This window comes from Calidris pugnax, unplaced genomic scaffold (assembly GCF_001431845.1).
Source record: "Calidris pugnax isolate Ruff unplaced genomic scaffold, ASM143184v1 scaffold5, whole genome shotgun sequence".
Taxonomy (NCBI): domain Eukaryota; kingdom Metazoa; phylum Chordata; class Aves; order Charadriiformes; family Scolopacidae; genus Calidris; species Calidris pugnax.
This window is the reverse complement of record NW_015090814.1, coordinates 516,630-540,080: the sequence shown is the minus strand read 5'-3', so window position 1 is coordinate 540,080 and position 23,451 is coordinate 516,630. Positions and strand designations below refer to the sequence as shown.

General features: G+C 44.3%; 2 protein-coding genes across 18 annotated transcripts in view; one reads left to right on the top strand and one right to left on the bottom strand.

Moving 5' to 3' along the window:
- ASPH (aspartate beta-hydroxylase) overlaps positions 1-4,727 on the top strand; it is a 125,413-nt gene extending 120,686 nt beyond the window's left edge. For all 17 annotated transcript variants that reach the window (XM_014939620.1, XM_014939615.1, XM_014939619.1 and 14 more), the window contains one exon: positions 374-4,727. In XM_014939620.1, the coding sequence (XP_014795106.1) occupies positions 374-524 (151 nt within the window). In that variant the 3' untranslated portion in view covers positions 525-4,727. The remainder of the gene's footprint in view (positions 1-373) is intronic.
- Positions 4,728-23,451, bottom strand: part of CLVS1 (clavesin 1) — a 107,340-nt gene continuing 88,616 nt past the window's right edge. Inside the window, exons 5-6 of the mRNA XM_014939631.1 lie at positions 6,105-6,221; positions 4,728-5,869 (exon numbers count right to left, since the gene is read on the bottom strand). Coding sequence (XP_014795117.1) covers positions 6,134-6,221 — 88 coding nt within the window. The 3' untranslated portion in view covers positions 4,728-5,869; positions 6,105-6,133. The remainder of the gene's footprint in view (positions 5,870-6,104; positions 6,222-23,451) is intronic.

The following is a 23,451-nucleotide window of genomic DNA, read 5'->3' as shown; positions in this document are numbered from 1 at the left end:
CTGATTACAAAAGGAGAAAAATTGATTACTAAACCAGTATTATACATGCTCCCTGGTTATTGGACTCAACTCCTTAAAAATATATAAATAACAAATTGTAAAAGTCTGAATGTGTATGTGGCCATAACTATGCAGAGTGAAAGAAACAGTTCCTCAGTAATAAAAAGATCCAGTGATCTTTCTGTAGTTTATTTCAGTTAAAACTCTGATACTCCAGTCTCTTTATATCAGGTAGTAAAATCCTGACTGTGAAATATATACTGTTTAAATCATTCTCGTATGTCAAAGAGCACCTTCAGAGCTGATATATAGCTTTGTCTGCTCCACGGCCCTTCAAGTACTACACTAAAACACGTTCTTTTTTGTGTTGCAGAACGTGGGAAGAAGGGAAAGTTCTCATTTTCGATGACTCTTTCGAACATGAAGTGTGGCAGGATGCTGCAAATTATCGCCTGATATTCATCGTGGATGTGTGGCACCCGGAGTTAACAGCACAACAGAGACGCACCCTTCCTGCTATTTAAGGGGTTCCTTCTAATGTGCGGAGCAGAGGAGCTTTAACTCCTTTGGAGTATGCCAATAATTTATCCAGCATACAAAAAATACTAGTATTAAAAAGGTTAGAAGAGATGAAGATGGCATTCTACAATCACAGAGGACTTGATTTAGGGAAAAAAAGAAAAAAAAAAAAGGAAAAAAAGAAGAAAAAAAAAAAAGCCATATTTTGTTTCATACTGACAGAGCACTGATATGTATTGTTTTTCTGGCTGCAAGTTGGAAAATGCAAAACTTGTCAGCCAAAGGGCAATAGGTCTGGATTTTCAAAACTGAGGAATGTGCAGATGTTTTTGTTGTGCCTGTGTTGTGGGTACAAAACCAGCCAGTCGGTCACCTGCCCGGCCCTGTTCAGGCACCAGACTTGCAGTTCCATGTCCAGTAATTACTTCCCAGGTTTTTTATATCTGGGAAGCAACGTGTAAGATATTTATAAACATATGCACACAACCAACTTTGAAAATCAGCATGCAGTTGTGATGTTAGCTGCTTCAGGCAAAGAACATGTCCCTATGTTATCAACTGTAGATAATGTGAATGGGTTACGTGTGTTTTGTATTTTTTCTACCTGAGTAACTGTATTTTTCTAGCATAATTATGAACAAATCTTTAATCAACCACTATTTTTTAAAAAAAACAATATATATGTAAGTGCATCTCTAGCTATCAGCAGGAGGAAAACACTATATATGAAGAGATTTCATTTTTGCCAGCTGTGGCCTTCTCTTGCCTTCCTGGAAATGCCAACAGAAACTTGCATAATCAGCTGCTTAGTGAGGCTTTGTTCTTCTGAAACAAAATAGTTCTCTTAGTTAGCAGGCAACCTTCAGTTTGATAATGTGATTTTGGAAGATATTGAGCAAATGTGACATCTGTAGGCTCAGAGCTTAAAGTGCGTGACAGTTTTTAGGATTACATGGTGCACTACTGTTTCTCCTGTTGTTGCAAAAGCTTGTGCTGTGATATCTGTTTTCTACCCTGCAAGAGTCTGGGGCACCTCCTTCCAGGGGTTCCTTCTAGGCAGCCCTTGGGTGGTCATTCAAAAAAAAATAATGAAGAGTTTCTTGTGCTTTGGGCAGAAGGACAAGGTCTAACTTGGTTTCCTGCCGGAATGCAGCACAGACAAAGAGCTTCAGGTTATTAACTTGTATTAACTTCTGCTGCTGGCGTCCTACAGAGTGCTAGAACGATCGTTTAATTGACCTAATGGCATTTTCCTTGTCTTGGAATGACATAATGCTGAAGTAGTCTTCTCCCAGCGCTGTTTACAGTACGCTCTGTATCTGCCATACAGAATTTACTGCATGGTAAGACGGCCTAGTTTTGAGAAAGAAAACTGGTTGGATGTCAAGGCAGCCATCTGGCCTTCTGGGTCTGTACTGTTTAATGGGAGATGGATGGTGCAGGACCCTTCACCGTTAACTTCACAGAACACTAAAAGGGAAGAGAGACCTGAGGTTGCACCCATTACGTTTACAGCTATGGCTGGCTGTTGTCTACTGGCCTGCAGAACCAACTGGGTGTAGATGGGTGTGCCAGGATGCCCAGGGCTCATCAGGAGCGGTGGCATCATTATTGAGGGGTGGGAGAGGCAAACACTAAGCAAGGAGATGTTGAGGTCACTTAGTCTCCACAGCTTCGGCTTGGTTGTCTAAAAGATGCTCAACAGTCACCTTATCTGTTTAATGCTCGGTGGTTTTGCACTACAGAGACCACCTCGTGGTACCACAGTGCCCTGACCAGAATGCCACATTTGCTGAAGCAAAATGTAGATAAGAGCTTTGCATTCCCATGAACTGAATGCTTTTCAGATTTTGTATTTTACTAGGTAATTAAGTCTTGTAATGCCGTGTAACACGTGGTGATTGCACCATAAATTAGTGTAACCAGTTTCTGGAGGTGTGCACTTTAATTTCCTTTTTGACTATTAAACTGATAAAACCCTCGCTGATCAAGGGTCAGTTTTAGACAGCTGTGATAATTAGGCTTTAATATGTTGTCCGTATCAAAAACTAACACCGAGACTGTACACAGTATACAGGAAAGTAACAGTTCTCAGTTCATCATCATGAAAACTCAAAAGATTTATATGGCTCACACTTAAGAAAATATAAAACTACTCCTGGGGATCTTTAGGAAAATCATGTGCAAAACTGGAAATAAGGTACTCGTTATGGGGGCGGGGAGGGGAATCATAGTAAAAAGGGGTTTTTTGAATCTTCTGGTAGTTGTTTAGTCAGAAGTTGTATTTTGTATCTCTGAAAAGTGATCAAGCAATACAAATTATAAACTACTTTGTAATTCTCTAAAATAAAGACACAGTTTGTAAAGAAAGAATCAAGAGCTGTTTAAAACCAAAATTTGTGGTTTAGGAACATTTTTATTAATGTTGCATTTTAGTTTCTGTAGCTCAGAGTAAACAGTAAAGGAGGAGTAAAAGCTTTGGAGCTTTATCTATAAAAATCCATGCCGTCCTTCAGACTTTTTTCATTGTTCCTTTGAAGTCTCATACTTTATCTTTTCTGACTGCGATTGGCAAATAGATAAAATTGGCAAATAGGTACAAGTTAATCTACCCAAGCTGTGTGTGTGCCAGAGCAGCACTGTGTATTAAATTGTGCCGTGACATATTGGCCATTTAAACTCTAAGTGCCTCAGATATGACAAGGTGTATTACGAACAGCTCCTGCAACAATGAAGTGAATCTCCTCTCTGCCTACCTGTCAAGGAGCTGAGAGCATATCTTTTTGTTAGGTACAGTTATTGGGTTAGCTCTTTACATGGGGAGGACAGATATAAAGCAAACTACAGAAATTATGCAGTGAATAAGTGGTGTATTATTTTAGGTATTCCTGTTTGCCAACCAGTATTTCATCTTGAAAAAGCTTTTCGACAATGGAAGTGCCAATGGAAGAAGTGAATGGAAATGTTTTTAAATGGAGAACAATTGCAATTTAAATATTTTTTTTTTCTTTAGATTTATTTACAGATGGGAAATGACAGAGAAGGGCAATATAGTCTCCCGTTTGTAAGGCAGTATTTACATGTCATGATGTTAGGAGGGGGATTCCTCCTGTAGTTACCTTGCTTGCAAGCACAGAGTCTGTATAAGATCCCACAGTAAAATACAGGCATCATACAGTTATATACAAGGAATCATATGTATTTATTCATGTCGAAGCTAAAGAAAATAAATAATTCTAATCCTCTGTGAGGTTTAATCCTCAAGGACTAGATTCCAGTGATATTTGCACTTCTTGGGCAGAACAAGTCCCACTTGAATGAACAGTGATTGTAACAGGTCATCACAGAGGTTCAGTGGCGGTGGAGGCAAGTGTATTAACAGAGAAAAAATCATAAACCAAAGTATTTCTTCATTAATGCTGCAGTATAATAGCCAGTGTCTGTCTTGTCTGTTTCATTTTTTTTATGTTCTGCTTTAAGCAAGCTCACTGTGACAATTCCAAACATCTGTGAGTCTTCATGAGCCCAGGGACAAGGAAGGACTTGTGTCCTGTTACCGGGAGTAGACATCCTAGTGGTGGTAAAGCCAGGGGAGAGGGAATGGAAGAAATCCCAAAGATAAATGGGCTCAGTAGTCTTGTTTGTTTCTATAAGCTTCTGCTTCTTTTTCTACTCCTGTATTGCCTTGCTGGGACCATCCACTGCCTTAAGGACCTCCCTCTCTATCGTGGAGGCCAGGCTTTGTGTCAATGACATGCTGCTGCAGGAGATGGTTAGTCTGAATGAGGCTGTTTTGTACAAATACTAGGGGGTAAATCCCAGGTGTGTTGATAGGATCTGGCAGGGATGTCCTTCCCGCCCTGTACAGGCATAAAAAGTTGTAGATCAAAGCGGTATTATGTCAATCCATCTGTCTGGGTTGACCGTCTCCAGATGAAACTGTATCATCACTTCAGACACGATGATGAACGTGTCATCACTTCAGTGTATCACTTATGAATTCAGTGGATGTTCCAGAGGCACTTTAAATAAACTGCTGTGCCTGTTATCATCTCATTTTATAGATACGGTTTACACTGCTACCTTTGGTATGTTGTTGCCAACTGCTTGTTCTAGTAGGTTGTCAATGTATGGCAGTTTAATTGAAGACGGAAGGGTGTGTACAGTGGTTGTAACCATTTTAGGAAATAAAGTCACTGCACAAGCAATTTGATAACAATTTTTCTTTTATTTCTTTAATCTGGTTTCTGTTTCAATGAAGGGATGGGAGTCTCTTTGCAGCTAGAGTACATAGAGAAATAACAAACTGATCTTTGGCATTTCAGTTCTCCTATTCTTCCACATTTCCTTCTAGCAGAAGCTTGTCCTGAAGAATTGATTCTAAGTTTTCCTTTTTCATTTTAACCATGGCCTGCATCATCCGCAATCAGCATACCCTTCTGGTTCCACCTTTCACTGACTGCAGGAGGGAAGGGGGTAAATAGCTCTGCAGAGCTTTCATTTGCAATTGTGACCTAAATGAAACAATCGGGATTGAACCATTAATAACTGGTGAATGTGTCCGATGGGTCTCCCTAGCACCCCCCCTTCACACACACACACACACACCCCTAATGGGCTCCGGAATTGCCTGTGGAAAAAACCCCACGTCGTTAAAATTAAATAATTGCATTTCAAATTGTGTGCTCCTGCTGCCCACACAACTGATTCCACTCCGCTGACAGTTTCATAAGGGCTTCAAAAGTTAAGAATTATTTTTGCTAGATACTGAAATAAGTGACCCCTTAGAAGCAGCATGGATGAGGCAGTCACAAATTGTCACGTTGAATGGCATTATGCTGGCACTGATTTATTTTTTTTTATTTTTTTTTTTTTAATGCAAAATCCTTCTGTAAAATTTGAGCAATAGATGCTGCTATTTCTGCCCTCTGAGCCAGACTAAACTGTTAGTTACAGTGCAAAGTTTAAATGTGAGATGCATTTCTTTAAAACACATGTAACTTTCGCTTCTATAAAGCAGAGCATCCCTGCTGGAGGCTTCAGGGAAAAGTTCTGCTGACACACCCTGGTTCCTTTAAACAGAGAATGCAGTCCCATCATTTCCAATATTTTAATGTCATAAGTCAAAAAAAAAAAAAAAAAAAGAAAGAAATTCTTTGTATACGGACAGATTCCTGCGTCAATAGAAATGTCTCAGTTTTTGTTCAGCATCGGCTGCGCAGACAGATGGCTGGTGACAGTTATTACTTGGTGAAGAAACATGAAGGACTTGTTCTCAAGCAAAACACGTATGTGTGTGTGTGTGTGTGGTGTGCTCTGTGGGTTTCTGCTACGGTGGAAGTCTGTTAATGTATCGGCGTGTGTTCGGCGCCCGGGAGCTCAGTCGAGAGCCAGCAGCGGTTGGGTGTTCTCACTTTCCCCCTGGTCTTCATGTTTCAGTGTGCCGGCTTCCACCACGGACTGGGACCTGGAAAAAAGAAGACACACACGCTAACAAAGGCTGTTGCAAGAGCACTCACCTTCCTGGAGTCCCTTTGCATCATTTCTTGATTTTTTGCTTTTGTACATTGTGGAAGTCTGTTAATGTATCGGCGTGTGTTCGGCGCCCGGGAGCTCAGTCGAGAGCCAGCAGCGGTTGGGTGTTCTCGCTTTCCCCCTGGTCTTCATGTTTCAGTGTGCCGGCTTCCACCACGGACTGGGACCTGGAAAAAAGAAGACACACACGCTAACAAAGGCTGTTGCAAGAGCACTCACCTTCCTGGAGTCCCTTTGCATCATTTCTTGATTTTTTGCTTTTGTACATTTTCATAGAATCATAGAAAGGTTTGGGTTGGAAGGGACCGTAAAGATCATGGAGTTCCAACCCCCCTGCCCTGGGCAGGGACACCACCCACTAGACCAGGTTGCTCCAAGCCCCATCCAGCCTGGCCTTGAACCCCTCCAGGGATGGGGCAGCCACAGCTTCTCTGGGCAACCTGTTCCAATCACAGAATTCTCGGAGTTGGAAGGGACCTCTAGAGATGATCTAGTCCAACTCCCCTGCCAAAGCAGGATTGCCCAGAGCACATCACTCAGGGCTGCATCAAGGTGGGTCTTGAAAATCTCCAGAGAAGGGGACTCCACACCCTCCCTGGGCAGCCTATTCGAGGGCTCTGGCACCCTCACTGTAAAGAAGTTTTTCCTCATATTTGAATGGAACTTCCCATGTTCCAGCTTGCGCCCGTTGCCCCTCGTCCTATCACTGGAAACCACTGGAAAGAGTCTGACTCCAATTCCTTTCCAATTCCTTTCTTTCTCCAATTTCTTTCTAGTATCTAAACTAAATCTCCCCTCTTTCAATTTAAAACCATTACCCCTCATCCTATTGTTCCACTCCCTGATCAAGAGTCCCTCCCCTTCTCTCCTGTAGCCCCTTTAGGGACTGGAAGGGGCTCTAAAGTCTCCTTGGAGCCTTGCCTTTTCCAGGCTGAACAACCTCAACTCCCTCAGCCTGTCTTCATAGAGGAAATTTTCACCTTTGTGGCTTTGTATCTTCTCTGTGGAACACGTAAGGAATTTGAGAAGCGTTCCTTTGAATACAAACAAGGATGTGACTCATTGCATGGCTCAAATGCTTTCCAAATATTTGGAAAGTCAACTTCGGACAGTCACTTATTGACTCTCCATAATGCTGAACACGCTCAGCAACTTAAAGGCCTGATTTTTAGATACCATGAGATCTGTTGATCCTTAACGCCTTCCTAGGCAAAACTGCTTGTGCCACTCCTTACTGGAATGCTTTGCAGAAGCAAAGTCATTTATTTGTACAAGTGCTTGCAGGAGTGAGGCTCAGCTCATGCTTGTTACAAACCTCGAGAAAGACAAGTAGATAAATCACATTTTACTGATGTAGGAGTTTAAGGGGCAGAAGTTTCATGAGTTACCCAAGACCAATGAAGAAGCCAGAATTAATACGCCAATGAGGGAGCTTCTGGTGTGCCTAGTCCTGCAATTTATCTTTATCTCCTTGCCTACACTTCTGAAGGAGAACTTTATTGACAGATAGCCCATTTTGAATTCATTTCTGTCTTCAAGGTGGGAAGCATAGCTTATCTTTTGCTGCTAATGGACAAAAAAAACCATCCAACAAGTAAAAAATGAGTAAACACTAGAGAAAGTGGAGCATCACGATTTCTTGCAGTGACAAAACTGAATGAGCTTAAACTAGTGGGAAAAATTCAAGACTACTGCAATTTCTGAGCTCTGTGCGCTCCACTGTTTGCTCACTGAGCTATGGAAGGAGGAACTGATGAGTTTAATGTTATTTGTTATCCTCCATTTTCTCTGGTTTGGGCCAGGAGTTCCCTCCCAGGCTGGAGTGGGCAATAAGCTTTAGAGCAATATCATCCTGTGAATTGAGAACTTTTAAAAAGTGAACTAAAAGTGAAGTAGGGTTAGAATCATCCAGCCCCAGCATTTGCACAGTATGGTTTTAAAGAGCCAGTTTTCTCAGGGATAGCTTTTAGAATTAGGGTGAGCTCTCATTCTCTACAGGATGGGTTTGTAGTTCCCAGTTGTTCATCATGGTAACCTTAGTTTAAGCCTTAGCTATTTCATGATATCTAATATCACCTCCCTTTTGATAAGAATCATTAATAAATTGCATCCTTTGGTACTGCGGCACTTGATCAGGACTGAATATCATGACTGTGAATAACTTGTATGATTAGTTTTCTTATGCCTGGAGCTTTCATTAAAGCATAATAAAAAATTTTCATTAAAAAAAAAACCTCCAAAGAGAGAGATAACAAAAATGGATGCTCAATGGGAAGATTTTATGCCAAGATTTTAAAAGAAAATATATTTGCTCAAATGTTTTCTCTGTGTATTTTTTACAATAATGTGACACGCATAATGTTTATGACTGCATTTTAATATAGAAAAGCAGCTGATTCAGGAGATTATGCAAAATGGCAGTTCTGGTATGTGGCAGGAAAAACTAATCATGTGCCTTTGAAACTGATACAGGATGGATTCAAATCCCAGCGTCAACAGGTTTTTATTTTCTTTTCTGGACTATCAGATTACATTTTTATTAAATAGTACCTGATTTAATATTTGAGATCCATTGCAGTCTTTGTCAGCAGACAGTGGAAAGTTTCTGCTCTCGGTCAAATGTGAAAATTCTCACAATTTTGCCTTTTGTGATCACTGCTGATTAGCTCTGCTCTCATCTCGTTACACCCAAAACAATTCTTGCTCCTGTAACAGCAAGATGCTGGGTTCTCCCCCATACTGCTACTCAGATGCACGCCAGGATGGGAGCATCATAATCCCAAAGTCCGTGTGCAGGTCCCATGCTGTTACTCCTCCCATGGAGCCAAAAGAGCCAGAGCATCAAGTAAATGACTTGCAGCCCACCTGAGCTCCACATTCAAGGTGCCAAAAGATTCAAATGCTCTGCCCAGCCCTTCTAAATAATGTGAAGAGAGGGCCAACTGAGATTTTAGTATCTGCCAAGTTCTGCAGCAACAATCTCTTTCCTTTTTCTGCTAGAAACTGCTTAGCCCTCTGTCCTAAAACCCGCAGTTCAAGCATCTATCTGAAGGACAGAGTAGTAATTTGAACAATCACCAGTATTTTCTAAGACACTAAAATAAAGCACTTGCTGTTGTGTTTGGATTTCCATTTTCCAAATGCATCAATGTTCTGTTTAGTGAGAAAGGTTTTCAGTGTTGTTTTTAACTTAATTTTTATGTAGGAAAAAAAGAAAATTACTCAATTCTCAACATGATTCTAAAATCCTTTTTTCATATTCTTCCTTTATGGTAAATAGTAAAAATGTAGATGCTCAGAAAAACATTCTGGCAATATACATCAATACAGCTCACAACTGAATGTGGTAACTCAACATGAGAGATATGTTTTACTGGTCTAGAACATACTGGAATATGTGTTCTATGACTATATTTAATGACAGAGAAAAGATGATTTGTAATAGGCCACTATTGAAAATGCAGAAACCATTTTTGACTGACTAGTAACTGGGTTTTGCGGCCATAGAAATGGATATAAGACAAACACTTCTTGAAAGAATACACCCTATATTTGTGCATCCAACACAAATTCAGTTCAAGGAAAGCTGCCGTGTTCTCTGCATGTGCAAGTTTACACAGTATTTAGGGGGGTTTGTACACTGACCCCAGTATCGAAGCTAGGATTAAGACCAGTTTCTGTTTTAAATGCCCGTTTTAACTCCATTAACATTTTTTCAGGGGACATTACAATGATGTTTCAAATTTTTAAGTAGAATCTGATCGTGGCTCTTGAAAGGTGTTTGGGTATCTGACTCCACCTGAAGCTGCTATTGAAAATAAACTGTAGTCAAGCACCAAAGTACTTTTGCCCCGACTAGTCGGTGTAATTGGTATTAAGCCTTGGCCCTGTAAAAGCTGTGGATGCTGTTCTGTCCGTGCCCTGTGTCACACAAAAGTTCATGGCACCAGAAAAAAGCATATTTTTTTTTGGTCCCTTTCAAGTCAATGATGTCCATAGACTTTCCTAGCCCAGTTTCCAATGCTAGATGACCTTGCTTAGGAGAGCAAAATGAAAACGGAAAGGGAAATGAATTCTCAGTCTCAGTCCCGAAGCCTAGATACCATTTGAGCGTGCTCCATTTAAAGTGTCAATCAAACCCCCCATCGGTTGTTTTACTGTTCAGCAAGAGGATTTGGAAGCCTGGAAAATCAACATTGTCCCGCTGTTTCTCCAGCAGGTCAGCCATATATTTCAGATGACAGCACTGCATAGGTATGTACATCAGTATCTAAGAGAGCAGATGGCTTTATGTGTGTGGTCGTTTTAATGCAACCACCTCAAATCCAGTCAAAAACCATGTAAAAAGACGGCATGCAGGCCTTCTAGCTCCACTGACTTTGGAAGGCTCTTGTCAGAGTCCAGCTGAATCAGCTCACAGCAATTGATGCCCGTGGGGTATCAGTTTTGTTTCCCATAAAAGATAAAATAGCAAAATTCTGCACTGAGCTAAGGGTAATTGCCAGTGTATCACGTCATGCTTGCCTTAAAAGACATCTTCCCATTCCCTGAGCCCTCATTTGATGCTTTTCATCATGGCAATGCTGATTGTGCTGCAGCCCCGAGGAGCGAGGACGTATTACATTTGTGCAGGGCTTCCTTTGGGGGGTTTTGTGGAGAAAAGAGGAGGGTGGCATGGTTTTTTTTTCCCCAAATGCAGAAAGTTTCAAGCTCTCAGTGACACACTGCAGCCAATCAATCTGACCACATCGTGTGACTCTATTCATCTACCTCTCACCTCCCATCTGCTCATTTCCCTCTAATTCCTTTCCCGTTCCACCAGCACCCCAGGGCTGTTCATCTCCCAATTTTTCATTCCCTTTGCAGAACATAATAAGCATTTTTTTTTTTTTTTAAATCACACCCGTGAATTGTTGTATTGATGAGATCTGTCTTTCCCTGCCCTCCTCCCTCCCCACCCAAGGAGGGTGCAGCACCCCAGGGTGTGCTCTGCAGCTTCTGCACTGGTGCTGGCTTCATAGCTGCACCGGGTTGTGCCACAGAGATCCCGGAGGGGCAGCTTTGGAACACCAACCATGGACAGGCTGCTGCGCTTCCCAAATGGGAGCTGGCTTTATGGCACCATGGCAGCAGTGGCCATCTTTCTCCCTGGTGGTTAGCATGTCCTGGGCAGTGCCTTGGATGGCACTGGTCTCTGAGCGCTACCTTGGCACATCAATGCCAGGGCCGACCATGGCCCGAGTCTGTGCTTAACTGCATGTGTGAAAAAGTCTCTGTGAGAGCATCTATCACCTATTAGAGATTATAAAGATGATGATAGATCATCATCTTAGATGATCTAATAGAGAGCATCTATTCACTGGAACAGGTTGCCCAGAGAAGCTGTGGCTGCCCCATCCCTGGAGGTGTTCAAGGCCAGGCTGGATGGGGCTTTGAGCAACCTGCTCTAGTGAAGTTGTCCCTGCCCATGGCAGGGGGGTTGGAACTAGATGATCTTGAAGGTCCCTTCCAACTCTAACCATTCTATGATTCTATGATCTATGCTGCTAAAGAGGTGACTGCCACAGAGTGAACCTCAGCACGAGACCTGCTTGTCCTCCCTGTGCCTGCCAGCAATCACAGAATCACAGAATCACATGGGGTTGGAAGGGACCTCTGGAGATCATCTAGTCCAACCCCCCTGCCAAAGCAGGGTCACCCAGAGCAGGCTGCTCAGGAACGCATCCCGGTGGGTTTGAATGTCTCCAGAGGAGACTCCACCACCTCTCTGGGCAGCCTGTTCCAAGGCTCTGCCACCCTCAAAGTAAAGAAGCTTTTCTGCATGTTCAGCCAGAACTTCCCATGTTCCAGCTTGTGTCCATTGCCCGTTGTCCTGTCACCAGGCACCACTGAGAAGAGCCTGACCCCATCCTCTTGACCCCCGGCCTTCAGATATTTATAAGCTTTGATGAGGTCCCCTCTCAGTCTTCTCTTCTCCAGGCTAACAAAATCCATGCACCTCCTCTTCTGACAGCTGTCCCCAGCTGCTTCTCCCCACCACAAACCCTGGGCACAAGTCACAGCAGGATCTGCAGGGCTGACACGGTGCCGTGTTTAGCTATAACCATGGCCCTGTCACCCCTGCACCCTCTCCTGACCCATCCCTCAGCCCACACCACACCCCAGGGGATGCAGCACGTCAAGATCTTGCCTCGGTCACATCCCAAATCCAGGGCAGGAGAAAGGCATGAGTGGGAGCTCATCCTGTCCATTTTCTTTCTCTGCTATAGACTGACTCCTCCACATGCTTTTTTTTCACATAGAAGGAATAGGAGCACCTGCTTCCAACAGGAGTTCTGGGAAGAGCCTTAATCCCATGGAGTGGAATATGTCGCCTATCAGAAGGTAAGCCTAGTCATGGGGACAAATAAGGACTACAGTGCAGCAGCAGTCAATACCAATTTATAGCAGATTCAGTGAGAGCTGCTGAAAAGTGTGCAGAATTGTGATATCATAGAATCACAGAATTTCCCAGGTTGGAAGGGACCTTTAAGATCATCTAGTCCAACCATCAATCTAACACTGGCAAAAACGATCACTAAACCATGTTGCTAAGCACCACGTCTACCCATCTTTTAAATACCTTCAGGGCTGAAGATTCCACTGCTTCCCTGGGCAGCCTTTTCCAATGCTTAATAACCCTTTCAGTGTAAAAATTTTTCATAATTTCTAATCTAAACCCCCCCTGGCGCAACCTGAGGCCATTTCCTCTTGTCCTGCTCCCTGTTACTTGGGAGAAAAGACTGACCCCCACCTTCCTACAACCTCCTTGCAGGTAGTTGAAAGAAATTCAGGCCAGGAAATTAAGAAAATTATTTATATTATATCCAAACAAAAGGAACTCAGGTCAAGTAATGAAGAAAATTTTCTTCTCCCACTTTACGAATATTAAACACACACACATGAACTTGTCATCACCATTCACGTTTTTCCTGTTCATCCCCCATTTCCTTGCCCACCAAGTGCTCTTTGTGGTCCAACAGCTTCCAGCGTTTTTGCCCAGACACTCCAGACCTTTACTCCTGCCTCATCTTTCAGTCTGCCTTTTCTGCTCCCATCCCAGTGGCTCCAGTTCCCAATATCCCAACCATATTTGCCCTTGAATCAGTCTTTTCACTTCTGTCTGGCAATAAGGAGGAAGATGGAGCCCTGAGAGCAAAGGGGGTCTTCCCTACTCCCCCTTCCTACATCAGAAGATTCTTGTCCTCAGCCAGAACATCCCTGCAGAATGAAAGCAACGCTGCAGATGTACTATTTAGGCTGGAAAGTCACACACCACCCCAGCGAGAAAATCCAAAATGTAGGTTGTGGGAGCAGCAGCAACTCAACTGGGTGTGTGGGGGTGTTGTGACCCCCATATCGCTCCCCATCTCCAGGACCACCCACTGTTCTTTCTCAAAGGGCTCTTTCCTCACTCAGTGCTCAGGGTAGATAGCGCCGAGCTAATAAGTGGCTATTTATTTTGCTTTCTTCTAGCGGTTCAGCGTGTGGCTCTGTGACACATTTGCTGCATATTATTCCAAGCCTGCTCTGAAGATAGCCTTTGTTAATTCCCTCCTGAGCTTCTCTGTGGAGTTCATCAATGCAGTACTTGTGCGCCTCATAAATGCTAATTCATTTACTGCCATAGCACGGCTGTGAGGGTTGGGTTTTTTTTTTTAATTTCCACTTTGCATGTGGAGTGCTGAAGTGCAGCGAGATTAGAGTCCAAGCATTCCTCTAATGTGGGGTGCCCATCTCCCAGTGCCGGGGGTCTTATTTTGCAGGGGGCTCAGTGTAATGTGGCAGCTTGTGCGTTCCAAGCACACGTCCCATTGGTTTCTGCTGCAGGTAAGCACTGAATATTTCTGGAAATTAGACCCCAAAGTCTAAAGCTTGGCAGGCTGAAAATAACCAACGTGCAGTCTCGCCATCTGTGTGAAGGCTGGTTTAAGCAACTTTCCAGGAAGATGCAGGGGCTCAGGGAGTTGGGGAGAGCAGGATCTTCTTCTCCAGGGCTGCACCCAAAAGGCTTCACCAAAGGATTGGTCCTGGTCTCCATCAGCCTTCCCCCTAACCATCTCCATTTGCTTGCCCACCAAGTCTGCTTCCTAGCCCAGCTGTTTTCAGACCTTTATGCCTGCCTTATCTTTCAGTCCTCCCTGTGGCTCCCAGCCCACTGACCCCAGTTCCCAATAACCCAGCTGGATTCACCACTGAATCCTTATCTCTCCAGCTCTCCTGCCAACAGTGGGGAGGACACAGCTCCGAGAGCATGGGGTGTCAGTCTGCTAAATCCCAGCTCCATGTCTTGCTACAGCCTGGCCCATTGCAGGGAAAGTTGTGATTACGAGTAAAATTTGTAATTACAAAAGCTCTCTGCACCCCATGGCCTAGGCAGGAGATGCGCCTTGTGGAACCATCAACCCAAGCTGAACAAGTTTATTTACTCTGGGAGGCCAAGCTAAAGCATGAGGCAATCCTTGGGGTCATTAAACGCTAAGATTAAATATGGTTCTACAGAGCACGTGTGAATTGCCTTTTCAAAGGCTTGTAACTCGGCCAGATGGAGGTGGATTTTTCACAGGGCAGCAAAAGACGTAAGCAGTGGAAAACCATTTGTTTTATTAAGTGTCATGTCTCTAATCTAAACTACTAAGCTTTTGGCAAATTTATAGCCAGCTGAAGACGTAATTTACAATGCAATATTTCAGGCAGCCCCAGCAGCACGGGTTCTGCCATTCCCACCTCCTGCCTGTGTTTGTGCACCCGTGCGCTGGTAATCGAGTGCTGCCAAGGGGTTGAAACCCGCTCTGCTGACCCCCTCAGAGAGCAACCGATGTCCTGCCCTGCCCCGGGGGACCCCCTGCACCAAGCTACCCATCCCTCCTGTCCTCGGTTCATCCATGGCTTTGTGACTCTCATCTCCTCCTTGGCTCCTGAGGATATTCTGCACCATCTCCCCTGCAGCCTCCCCAGGACCCGCTAATGTGCCAGATCCACCGGCTCCTTTCCATTTCTCTCTGATGTATTATTAGCAGAATTCTGGTCAAAAGCTATAAAACTGTTCAAGAGCTAATAATCTATGTTGCCAGATAATGCGTACGTTATGTGATATGCACATCCATGGGACACCTGCTTTGCTATCAAGGCATGTCTCATTCGTAATCTGCATATGGGGGGAAGCATTTCTGCAGCAGCATTCAGAAATTCTCCGTTGCTTCAAATAATTCACAATAAAATAGTGAAGATAAGCCTTGCACCACAGGTCTCCCATATTTTAACTGGAAGCATACAAGGAGTATTTCCCTTTTCCCCCAGCACATGTGGAAATGCACCCCAGCTACAAGCAGAGCAGCCCAGGTGCCATCCATGGGCAGTGAGAAGCTTTCACACATTTTCATACTGGTTTTTATTTGCTGGTGTTTTACTACTTCTGCAGTAAATTGGTGCTGACTGTGAACCGGCATAAAACATGACCCATAAAAGCAGAAACATATGGCAAAGGAACATTAAGGTCACACCAAGGATAACAACTAGAAAGGTCTGTCTTGCACAGCCCAGCTGGGCATATGGAGGAACCAGTCTGAATAAATAAAAGCCTTACATAAGTCACCCCCATGAATGGCCCCTTTTGGATCTAAAACTGTTCCAGTCGGCATTAGTGAGTGCCAGTTGTGATACTTTTCCCTCTGGGAACAGGATCCCACTCCTGAGAGCCAACAATTAGTTTCAGCAACAAGTTCATTTGAAGATCAGTCCTTTTGAAAACGCACGCATCAGGGGGCATAATGGCAAACCCTAATGTGTACTTTAAAATCCTTTCACTCTAATCTAGGACATAAAAATCCACATGTTCTGACTCAACAATGTGGGGCAACGCATTCCAACAGGCTTTTTCACTACATTTTAAAAATGCCTAGTACGGGGGCTTTTGATGAACCACAAGGCAGGTCATTGCATCTTTAGGTGCTGAAGTCCTTTAGGGTGAGAGGAAATGGCCTCAAGTTGTGTCAGGGGAGGTATATATTGGATATTAGGAAAAACTTCTTCACTGAAAGGGTTATCAAGCACTGGAAAAGGTTTCCCAGGAAAGTGGTTGAGTCCCCAACCCTGCAGGTTTTAAAGGACATGTAGATGTGGTGCTTGGGGACATAATTTAATGGTGGACTTGGCAGTGCTATGCTAACAGTTGGACTTGATGATCTTAAGTCATCAACCTAAATCATTCTATGATTCCATGATCCTGTAAGTTTCTACTTCACAGCAGGAAGGGGCAATGGTGTCTTGATGTATAAATTGTACTTTTTCACAATTAGTGTGCTTGGCTCTACATTAAAAGTTTTACCCTAACTGTGAAATTCCTGGCTCTCTAACGAGCTTGCCTTGGTGACAGCAATGCTCTTTCAATCCATGTTATCCTAAGAATAATTTTTAACTCCAAGTTTGATCAAAGTTATCCTTAATTAAAATTTGATTAAATAAAATTGGCGAAACAGCACAGGTTGTTTGGCCAGAATATATATGTGGCTTGTAAGTAAAATCTCCTTTCTCTGCAGGGCAATTTTAAATTGCACTAAGCTTTCAGACCTGCTTGCGCTGGCGGCGGGTTAAAAGCGAGAGCTCTTTTGATGCCTGGGAGGGCAGAGAAGGAACATTCAGCTCCCAGGCTGCTCTTGGTGACCGCACACTGAACAAGCGAAGGCAGAGAACAGCCTTTGTCACTTGGGCTGAAGATCAAGTTCAGACATCAAGAAGTGACCCAGATGCAGCTGCAGAAAGGCAGATCTTGTAAAGAAAAGCAAGTCACGGGGAGGCGACGCGCTACTGCAGGTAGCACTTGCTTGCTGCTGGAACCAAGCGTAAGAGCAGGGTGACAGTGGGGAAAAAGGAAACTCTTCAAAGAACTGAGCTCCTTCACATCTTCCCCAGTCACTGAATCTGTCTCTCCAACTGGGGATGCTCTCTCACTGGGGTTAGGTACCCAAATAGCTACAGGCATTCTTCTCCCACTGTAGCTGGCCAAAAGGCTGTGCCCTGTTGGTGGAGTGTTATGTTGAGAGCAGCCTCTGATTCTTTAACTGCTTGGCTTAACCATCCACCATAACTATTCATTACCCTGCACACCCAGATAAAACCTCCAGCTGTTCCCCAAAACAAGGGCTCATCAACAAAAGCCAGCACGAGCGCCTCAGGCAAACGCTTTGCTTTTCTGCTGGCTCCCCGTTGACTAAAGCAACCCAAGGCCCCTTCCTGACCATAGGGGCTGGCAGAAGGTTTGGCCACAGCTGAGAGGGAGGGGATTTTCTTCCCCGTGCCCCGAATTTTCACACCATTTACACTGCTCTCAAATCCCACAGCTGGTAAGTGACAGGCTCCCTGCGTGGATGCAGGTGGTTCGGGAGAGGTGGCCCAGGACAGGGGAGGTGTCTTTTGCTGTTGCTGCTCCCAGGATTATCAATCGGATGCGACCAAACTCTCGGGTTGGACTGACTTTGCTATCATCCTATTAATGCTGGTTTGCATGTTTATTACCTTGCCCATTTCAAACTTCACTGATCTGAATCTTAATAAACAGATATATTCTGAATGGATTTTTGCTATTGTTGCATTTTTATTATTATTTTTTTTTTTTTTTTTTTTTTTTTTTTTTTTTCCCCTGGCCATTAAGGCTCATTATGTGGAGTCATCAGCTGTTCTGCTTTGCTTCCCATCTGTTCATACAGTACTTGGGTTCTGGGATTTTTCCCAGGGTGTGAGATAATACGGCAGATGGGAGTGCAATTTCCACTGTTTTGATTTTGCCCCAGTGGGGCTTCATGTGGCCACTGGTGGAAAAATGACAATTGCAATGGTTTTGATTAAAAGATTTTCCATATTACTGGAACTTGTGAAATCTCGAGATTTTCAAGATCATGTTGCTAAATAGAGTGGCAGGTTTTTTCTCAGGGATTTTCAATTCTTTCCCGATCTACAACACCTCCATTCTCTGAAGTAAACAAGGACTATTTTCCCAGAATAAGTCTTTTGCAATTTCAAGTCACAAGAAAAACCAACCCTGCCTGCGGCTGGGGAGCAGGTCGTGTCCTGGTCCCATTGCTGTTAAGGGAAGTAGAAATTGGAACCTAATGAGACTTTGAGGGGTAAGCCTAGTCTCCTGTGACCACTGGTAGCCACCTCACATCAGACTTTTCACTCATGTATGAATTAGGTTGTCATATTGACCAGCTGTTTCTGTAACTCAGTAGCAAACCTACTCCTCTAATTTGCAGCCAGGGTATACTTTGGTCAGCTTATACCCATTTCATCTCATGCCTAAGTTGTCCTTTTTCTCAAATACCTCTTCTCTTCCACCAGTTTTTATTCCCTCCTGTATTTGTAGAGAATGATCATACCCATTTCAACCTTTGCTCTGTGAGGCTGAACAAACCATTAACTTCCATAGCTTCTTGAGGAAAAAGTTTGCTCTTAGCTCTCCTCACCCTCCTCACAACTCTGAGGTGAACTTCAATTTATGTGCATCTGCCCTGGTGACAGGAGCCAAAGCACTGCTGTCAGTCCTGAAGCCAATGTAGGGGCATGAACATGCTCCAGTTTCACTCCCTCCCACTCCTGCTTGATACCACATCTTCTCCCGGTCTGCATTTTTAAGATCTATTTTAATTTTCAGGTGATGACTTCAGTTTGGTCTCAGGCACATCTTGAAAATGCCCTCTTTCTCCCCCTCTGCATTCATTTCCTAATTAAGCAGCTACAAAGATATTTTGGTCAGTTATTGTCTGATTCCATTTCCCGGCATTTTTCTTTCAGACTTATAATTCCTAGTTTGATTTCTCAGCATCTGAAAATTGCTAGACATTATATTTGGGCAGGCAAACCTGCAGTGATATCTGGGAAGTCAGAGAGGACAAGATCCATAACTGGTTTTTTTGTCCTTAAATTACAGAAATCCAAGAAGTCTCAGTCTTCATATACTTACCCCTTTCAGAGGAATGCATGTCATAAAGAAACGCTCAGCCACATTTTTTGTTAAACCCAACTTTTCAACATGGAAACGCTTACAAAATTGTCATGTTTACTCAGGAGTTTAAAGATTTTTACACTGTGAGTAGGGGAGCAGAGGAGAGATTTTTAGTGGAAGTGCAAAATTTCTTTAGAAAACCAGGAAAAAAATGCTATGGCAATTGTGAGGGAATTATATTTAAGATGAAAACTAATGCTCCTGATCACCTATGCCTGGTGTAAGCCTCCCTGGAGGATCCAGGAATCTCAGCCATGGCCTGAGACTCTCGTTGTGTTAGAGATCTATGAACCTGAAGAGGTGAGGAGGGGGGAATATATAAAGACAGGTAATGCTGGTAGAATTCTGTAGATCTTTTCACAGGCCTTAGACATAAATCTGGTCTAATAAATCTAATAAAACACACAATTATGCTTTCTAAGCATAGGCTTTTACCTCAAGTTAGGCCAAAACGTAATTTCAGGGGAAGAAGAATCAAAGCAAGCACTCATAGGGGAAAATCTGTCGAAGCAGTGAACTTTTCACCTCTAACAGCTAGTAATGACCACGGGGTACAAGATCAGATGGTTCACTTAACCGCCGAGTAACGAAATTAGGCTAAAAGTTAGATCTAGTCTGCCCAGGGGCAACATGACAAATTAGATTCATCCACTCGCCATATTTGTATTAATGCACTTTTGTATTAGTGAACAGATTATAAAAGAAGGCTTTGCCTCGAGGCAGGGTTTTCTGGCACCAAACTAATTTTCAAGCTGAGGTTCTCCCCTGAGAGCAGGGTAAATCCCTCCCTTCTTTGCAGCCAAGGACCTGATCCTCAGCAAAGATTTACCTGTGAACAGCTCTTAACACTTCGGAGCTTTAAAAGCTGCAGATTTCTTTCAATAAAGCTACGTAAATTGTACGCTTTCTATATATGTTATAATGGAATATTTAGTTAGCATCTTTCTAAAATCACTCAGTGCATTCCACTGATAATATAAAAAAAAATAAAATAATAATAAAAAAGATGTTTTAAAATCAATTATCTGGGACAGGCTCTATAAAACTCATCCTGGCTCCCAGTCTGGGCTGGCAGTCAGTAGTGCGAACTGCTGACTATGCAGATGGCCACCTCTCCTCATGCCCTGGCTACTGCAACCCTGCAAAGGCTCGTAGCCCTGTGGTCTCCTGGTCCCTGGAGTCATGGGACTCACAACATTCAATGTCGGTTGCACGTGTGAGTGTTTCCAGCACCAGGCTTCACTTTGCAGCTGCAGCATCACAGCATCCCTCTGACCTGGGAGGGAGCTGTGAATCAAGAACGCATTTCTTTTTTTTTTCCTCTGAAGATGAAAGACTTTCCAAATTAACTGCATGGCATTATGGCTCGTCTGTGTTGTCAGCTCTGATTCTGCTGTGACAAAATGACGGCCGCTCGCTGTCACGCGGAGTGACGCCGCGCCTGCCAGCACCGCGCTCATCAAGTGGCAGCAGAGAGTGGAACCATCACTGGGAGCTGCACCCAAAGCTGTTTCACGGAGCTTGGTGCGGAGACAAGTACAGATGTTACACTCCTGCAGGGGAACCAGCCTGGTCACTGGGAGCTGCACCCAAAGCTGTTTCACAGAGGTTGGTGTGGAGACAAGTGCAGATGTTACACTCCTGCAGGGGAACCACCTCTCCCTGCAGCTGGTGTTGGCTCTGCTGTGCCACCCACCACCCTGTGCCAGCTATCCAGCCCTCCTTGCCCATCCTGGTGATCAGGGCAAATACCCTCCAGAGGTGTAATGTAAAACATTCAGAGCTGAATGCACAACCACTAGTTCTAAAATCAGAGACCTTAAAAGAGCAGCTCTGTTGCCTTAGCAGGGCAGGATGGAGAAAGATGGAGCAGAAGCAGCGGGAGGAGACTAACCCATCTTCCCTTTAGAGGGCAGTGGTGCTCATCGTACAAAAACTGTGTTTCCCAGGAGGTAAAACCCTCACCGTTATCAACTGGGGTCAGCAGCACCACAGCAGCAACAAGGAATAGGAAAACCAGCACCGACGTGATGCTGCCGGCCCCACTACACCGTGCAGAACAGCATCTGATTCTGACACACTTTCTGTAATGCTCTGTGCAGGGGCTCATTAATTTCCCCTTGTTTTCCTTCTCAGTAATCAGACGAGTAATTAGGGTTTCATAGAGAGGCTTCTTTTCTCCTGCCACACCGTGACCACCGTCTAGGGTGAAGCTCTCCTTTCCATCAACGTTTGCCAAGTCACAGCCTCTCTCCGAGCCAGAGGAGCCATTCCTGCTCCATTTATGCCAAACCACACTGGAAAGCCAAATAAGAGACGATTTCAAAGGCTGTACTAACCTTTTCATGGGTTTGGGCGAGGCCTCCCGCTCCAGGTTGGAGGACGCGTGCTTGACGTGCATGGCGTTGTAGGAGGTGTGGGTGTACTCGTTTTCGTCGCTGTAGTCAGGACCGAGCAATGTCCGAGCCCACGTCCCCATGTCGTAGGGAGGCAGGGTCCCCCCAAATTCCGAGGGCAGGCATTCAGGGTGTATTAGCTGGTGGAGGCTGTTCAGGTTGTTACCGTGAAGAAAGATCTTTTAACAAAATGAAAAGAAAGTTTAAAGTTGTCATCGATTCCTTACTTCATTAAGTACAATAATACCAGCACTAATGAGGTGTGGAGCATCATTAGTTGATGCTGCAGTTCCAGGTGGGAAGTTCTGAAGCTCTCAGGGCTGGCCTGGGCGGGCAGGAGGAGGGGTGGAAATTAGCTTTGGAGTGTGCAGCTGTGGAATTAGGCTGTCATAGAATCATAGAATAGTTTGGGTTGGAAGCGACCTATAAAGATCATCTAGTCCAACCCTCAACATGTTCAACTAGATCAGGTTGTCACCATAAACACATCTGAAAATCCTAATTCACTTATTATCAGCACACAACACTTTCACTTTCTTAAGTACCAGATCATGGAATGTGCAAGTCAGGAATAATAACTGATTATTACTACTAGAAGAGGGCATAGGCTTCCATGTTGGGCGCTGGAACAGGTTGTCCAGGGAGGTGGTTGAGGCCCCATCCCTGGAGATATTCAAGGTGAGGCTCGATGAGGCCCTGGGCAACCTGGTCTAGTTGGGGGTGTCCCTGCTGACTGTGGGGAGGTCGGACTAGATGGCCTTTGGAGGTCCCTTCTGGCCTGGACAATTCTATGATTCTATGAAGAGCGGTGAGAAGGAAAGGGAGATAGTGCAGCTTACTGAAAGAAGGTCCTCAAGTTCTGAGAGGGTAACCCAGCCCTGTGCCTCAGGACTGACTTTTCCCAGGGGTCTGTGTCACCACTTTGCACTGCTTTGGTGACTTTTGTCTTTCTAATCCCTCTCTGCTTTCAGGCTGGTACGACCCTTGTCCTGCCTGGTCAGAGACACCCTGGTGTGGGCTCTGGGGCCTCCTGAGAGATGGTCCAGTGGTTATTTCATAGACTGCAGAGGACAAACGGCCAAGATGACCACAGTTCACACGGGTTTCTCTTCTGCAGTGTAAGCAAACAGCCCTCAGGCATTTTTTTGTAGAAACAAGTGAGTTACCACCATGTGAAAACAGTCAACTTGCTGAAGGAACAAAATAGGAAATTTTACTCTCACAAAAAGGGTTGAGCTGCAGTTACCCTCACTGCAGGTGACCTCAGCCTGGTCTGATAATCCCTCCACATTACTAATTCTCTCTGTCCCTCAGCATGTCCCATTAAAATATATCCACACTTTGTTAGTGATAACAGCTTTCTGGTCCCTGGCTGAGTTATTGATCCAAGCCAGACCATTGCAAACTCTAAGTTTTAATAACGGCAGCAATTCTCTGAGGCCATATGAAAAATGCAGAAAGAAAAAGAAGGAAGAAAGCGGGCAGCTACTCAGCTACTCCAGTTTTACAGCTTCCTATCCCACCGCCCCCCCCGGCCCCGTCTAATTACCCTTTTCCTTGTCTTGTCTTTGAGGAACGGTTTGATTAGTGTGTACAGGGCATGGATGTACCAGGGCTGGTTGACAAAATGGACTCCTCCAAAACGGGCAGGAAAGCTGTCCTACAGAAAGAAAGGAAAGGAGGGCAGGCAGTTAATAGATGCAGTGTTTTTAGTCAGGCAGTCAGTAGGATGAAAGTCCAGAGGATGAAGCCTGCCTCTTTCCATCTGCAAACGAGCACTGGGCTTGGCCAGGAGGGGGGCAGGAGGGAGGTGGAAAAAGAAAGATGCCTGGAAACGTTTGCATCAGTTGCCCGTGTTAGCAGACGCAGTCCCTTCTCCCCTCCACGCATCAACTGCTGATGATTTGAAGTGGGCTCTCCAGCCTGAACGTTTTTTTAACTCCATCAGGGCACCCGACTTGG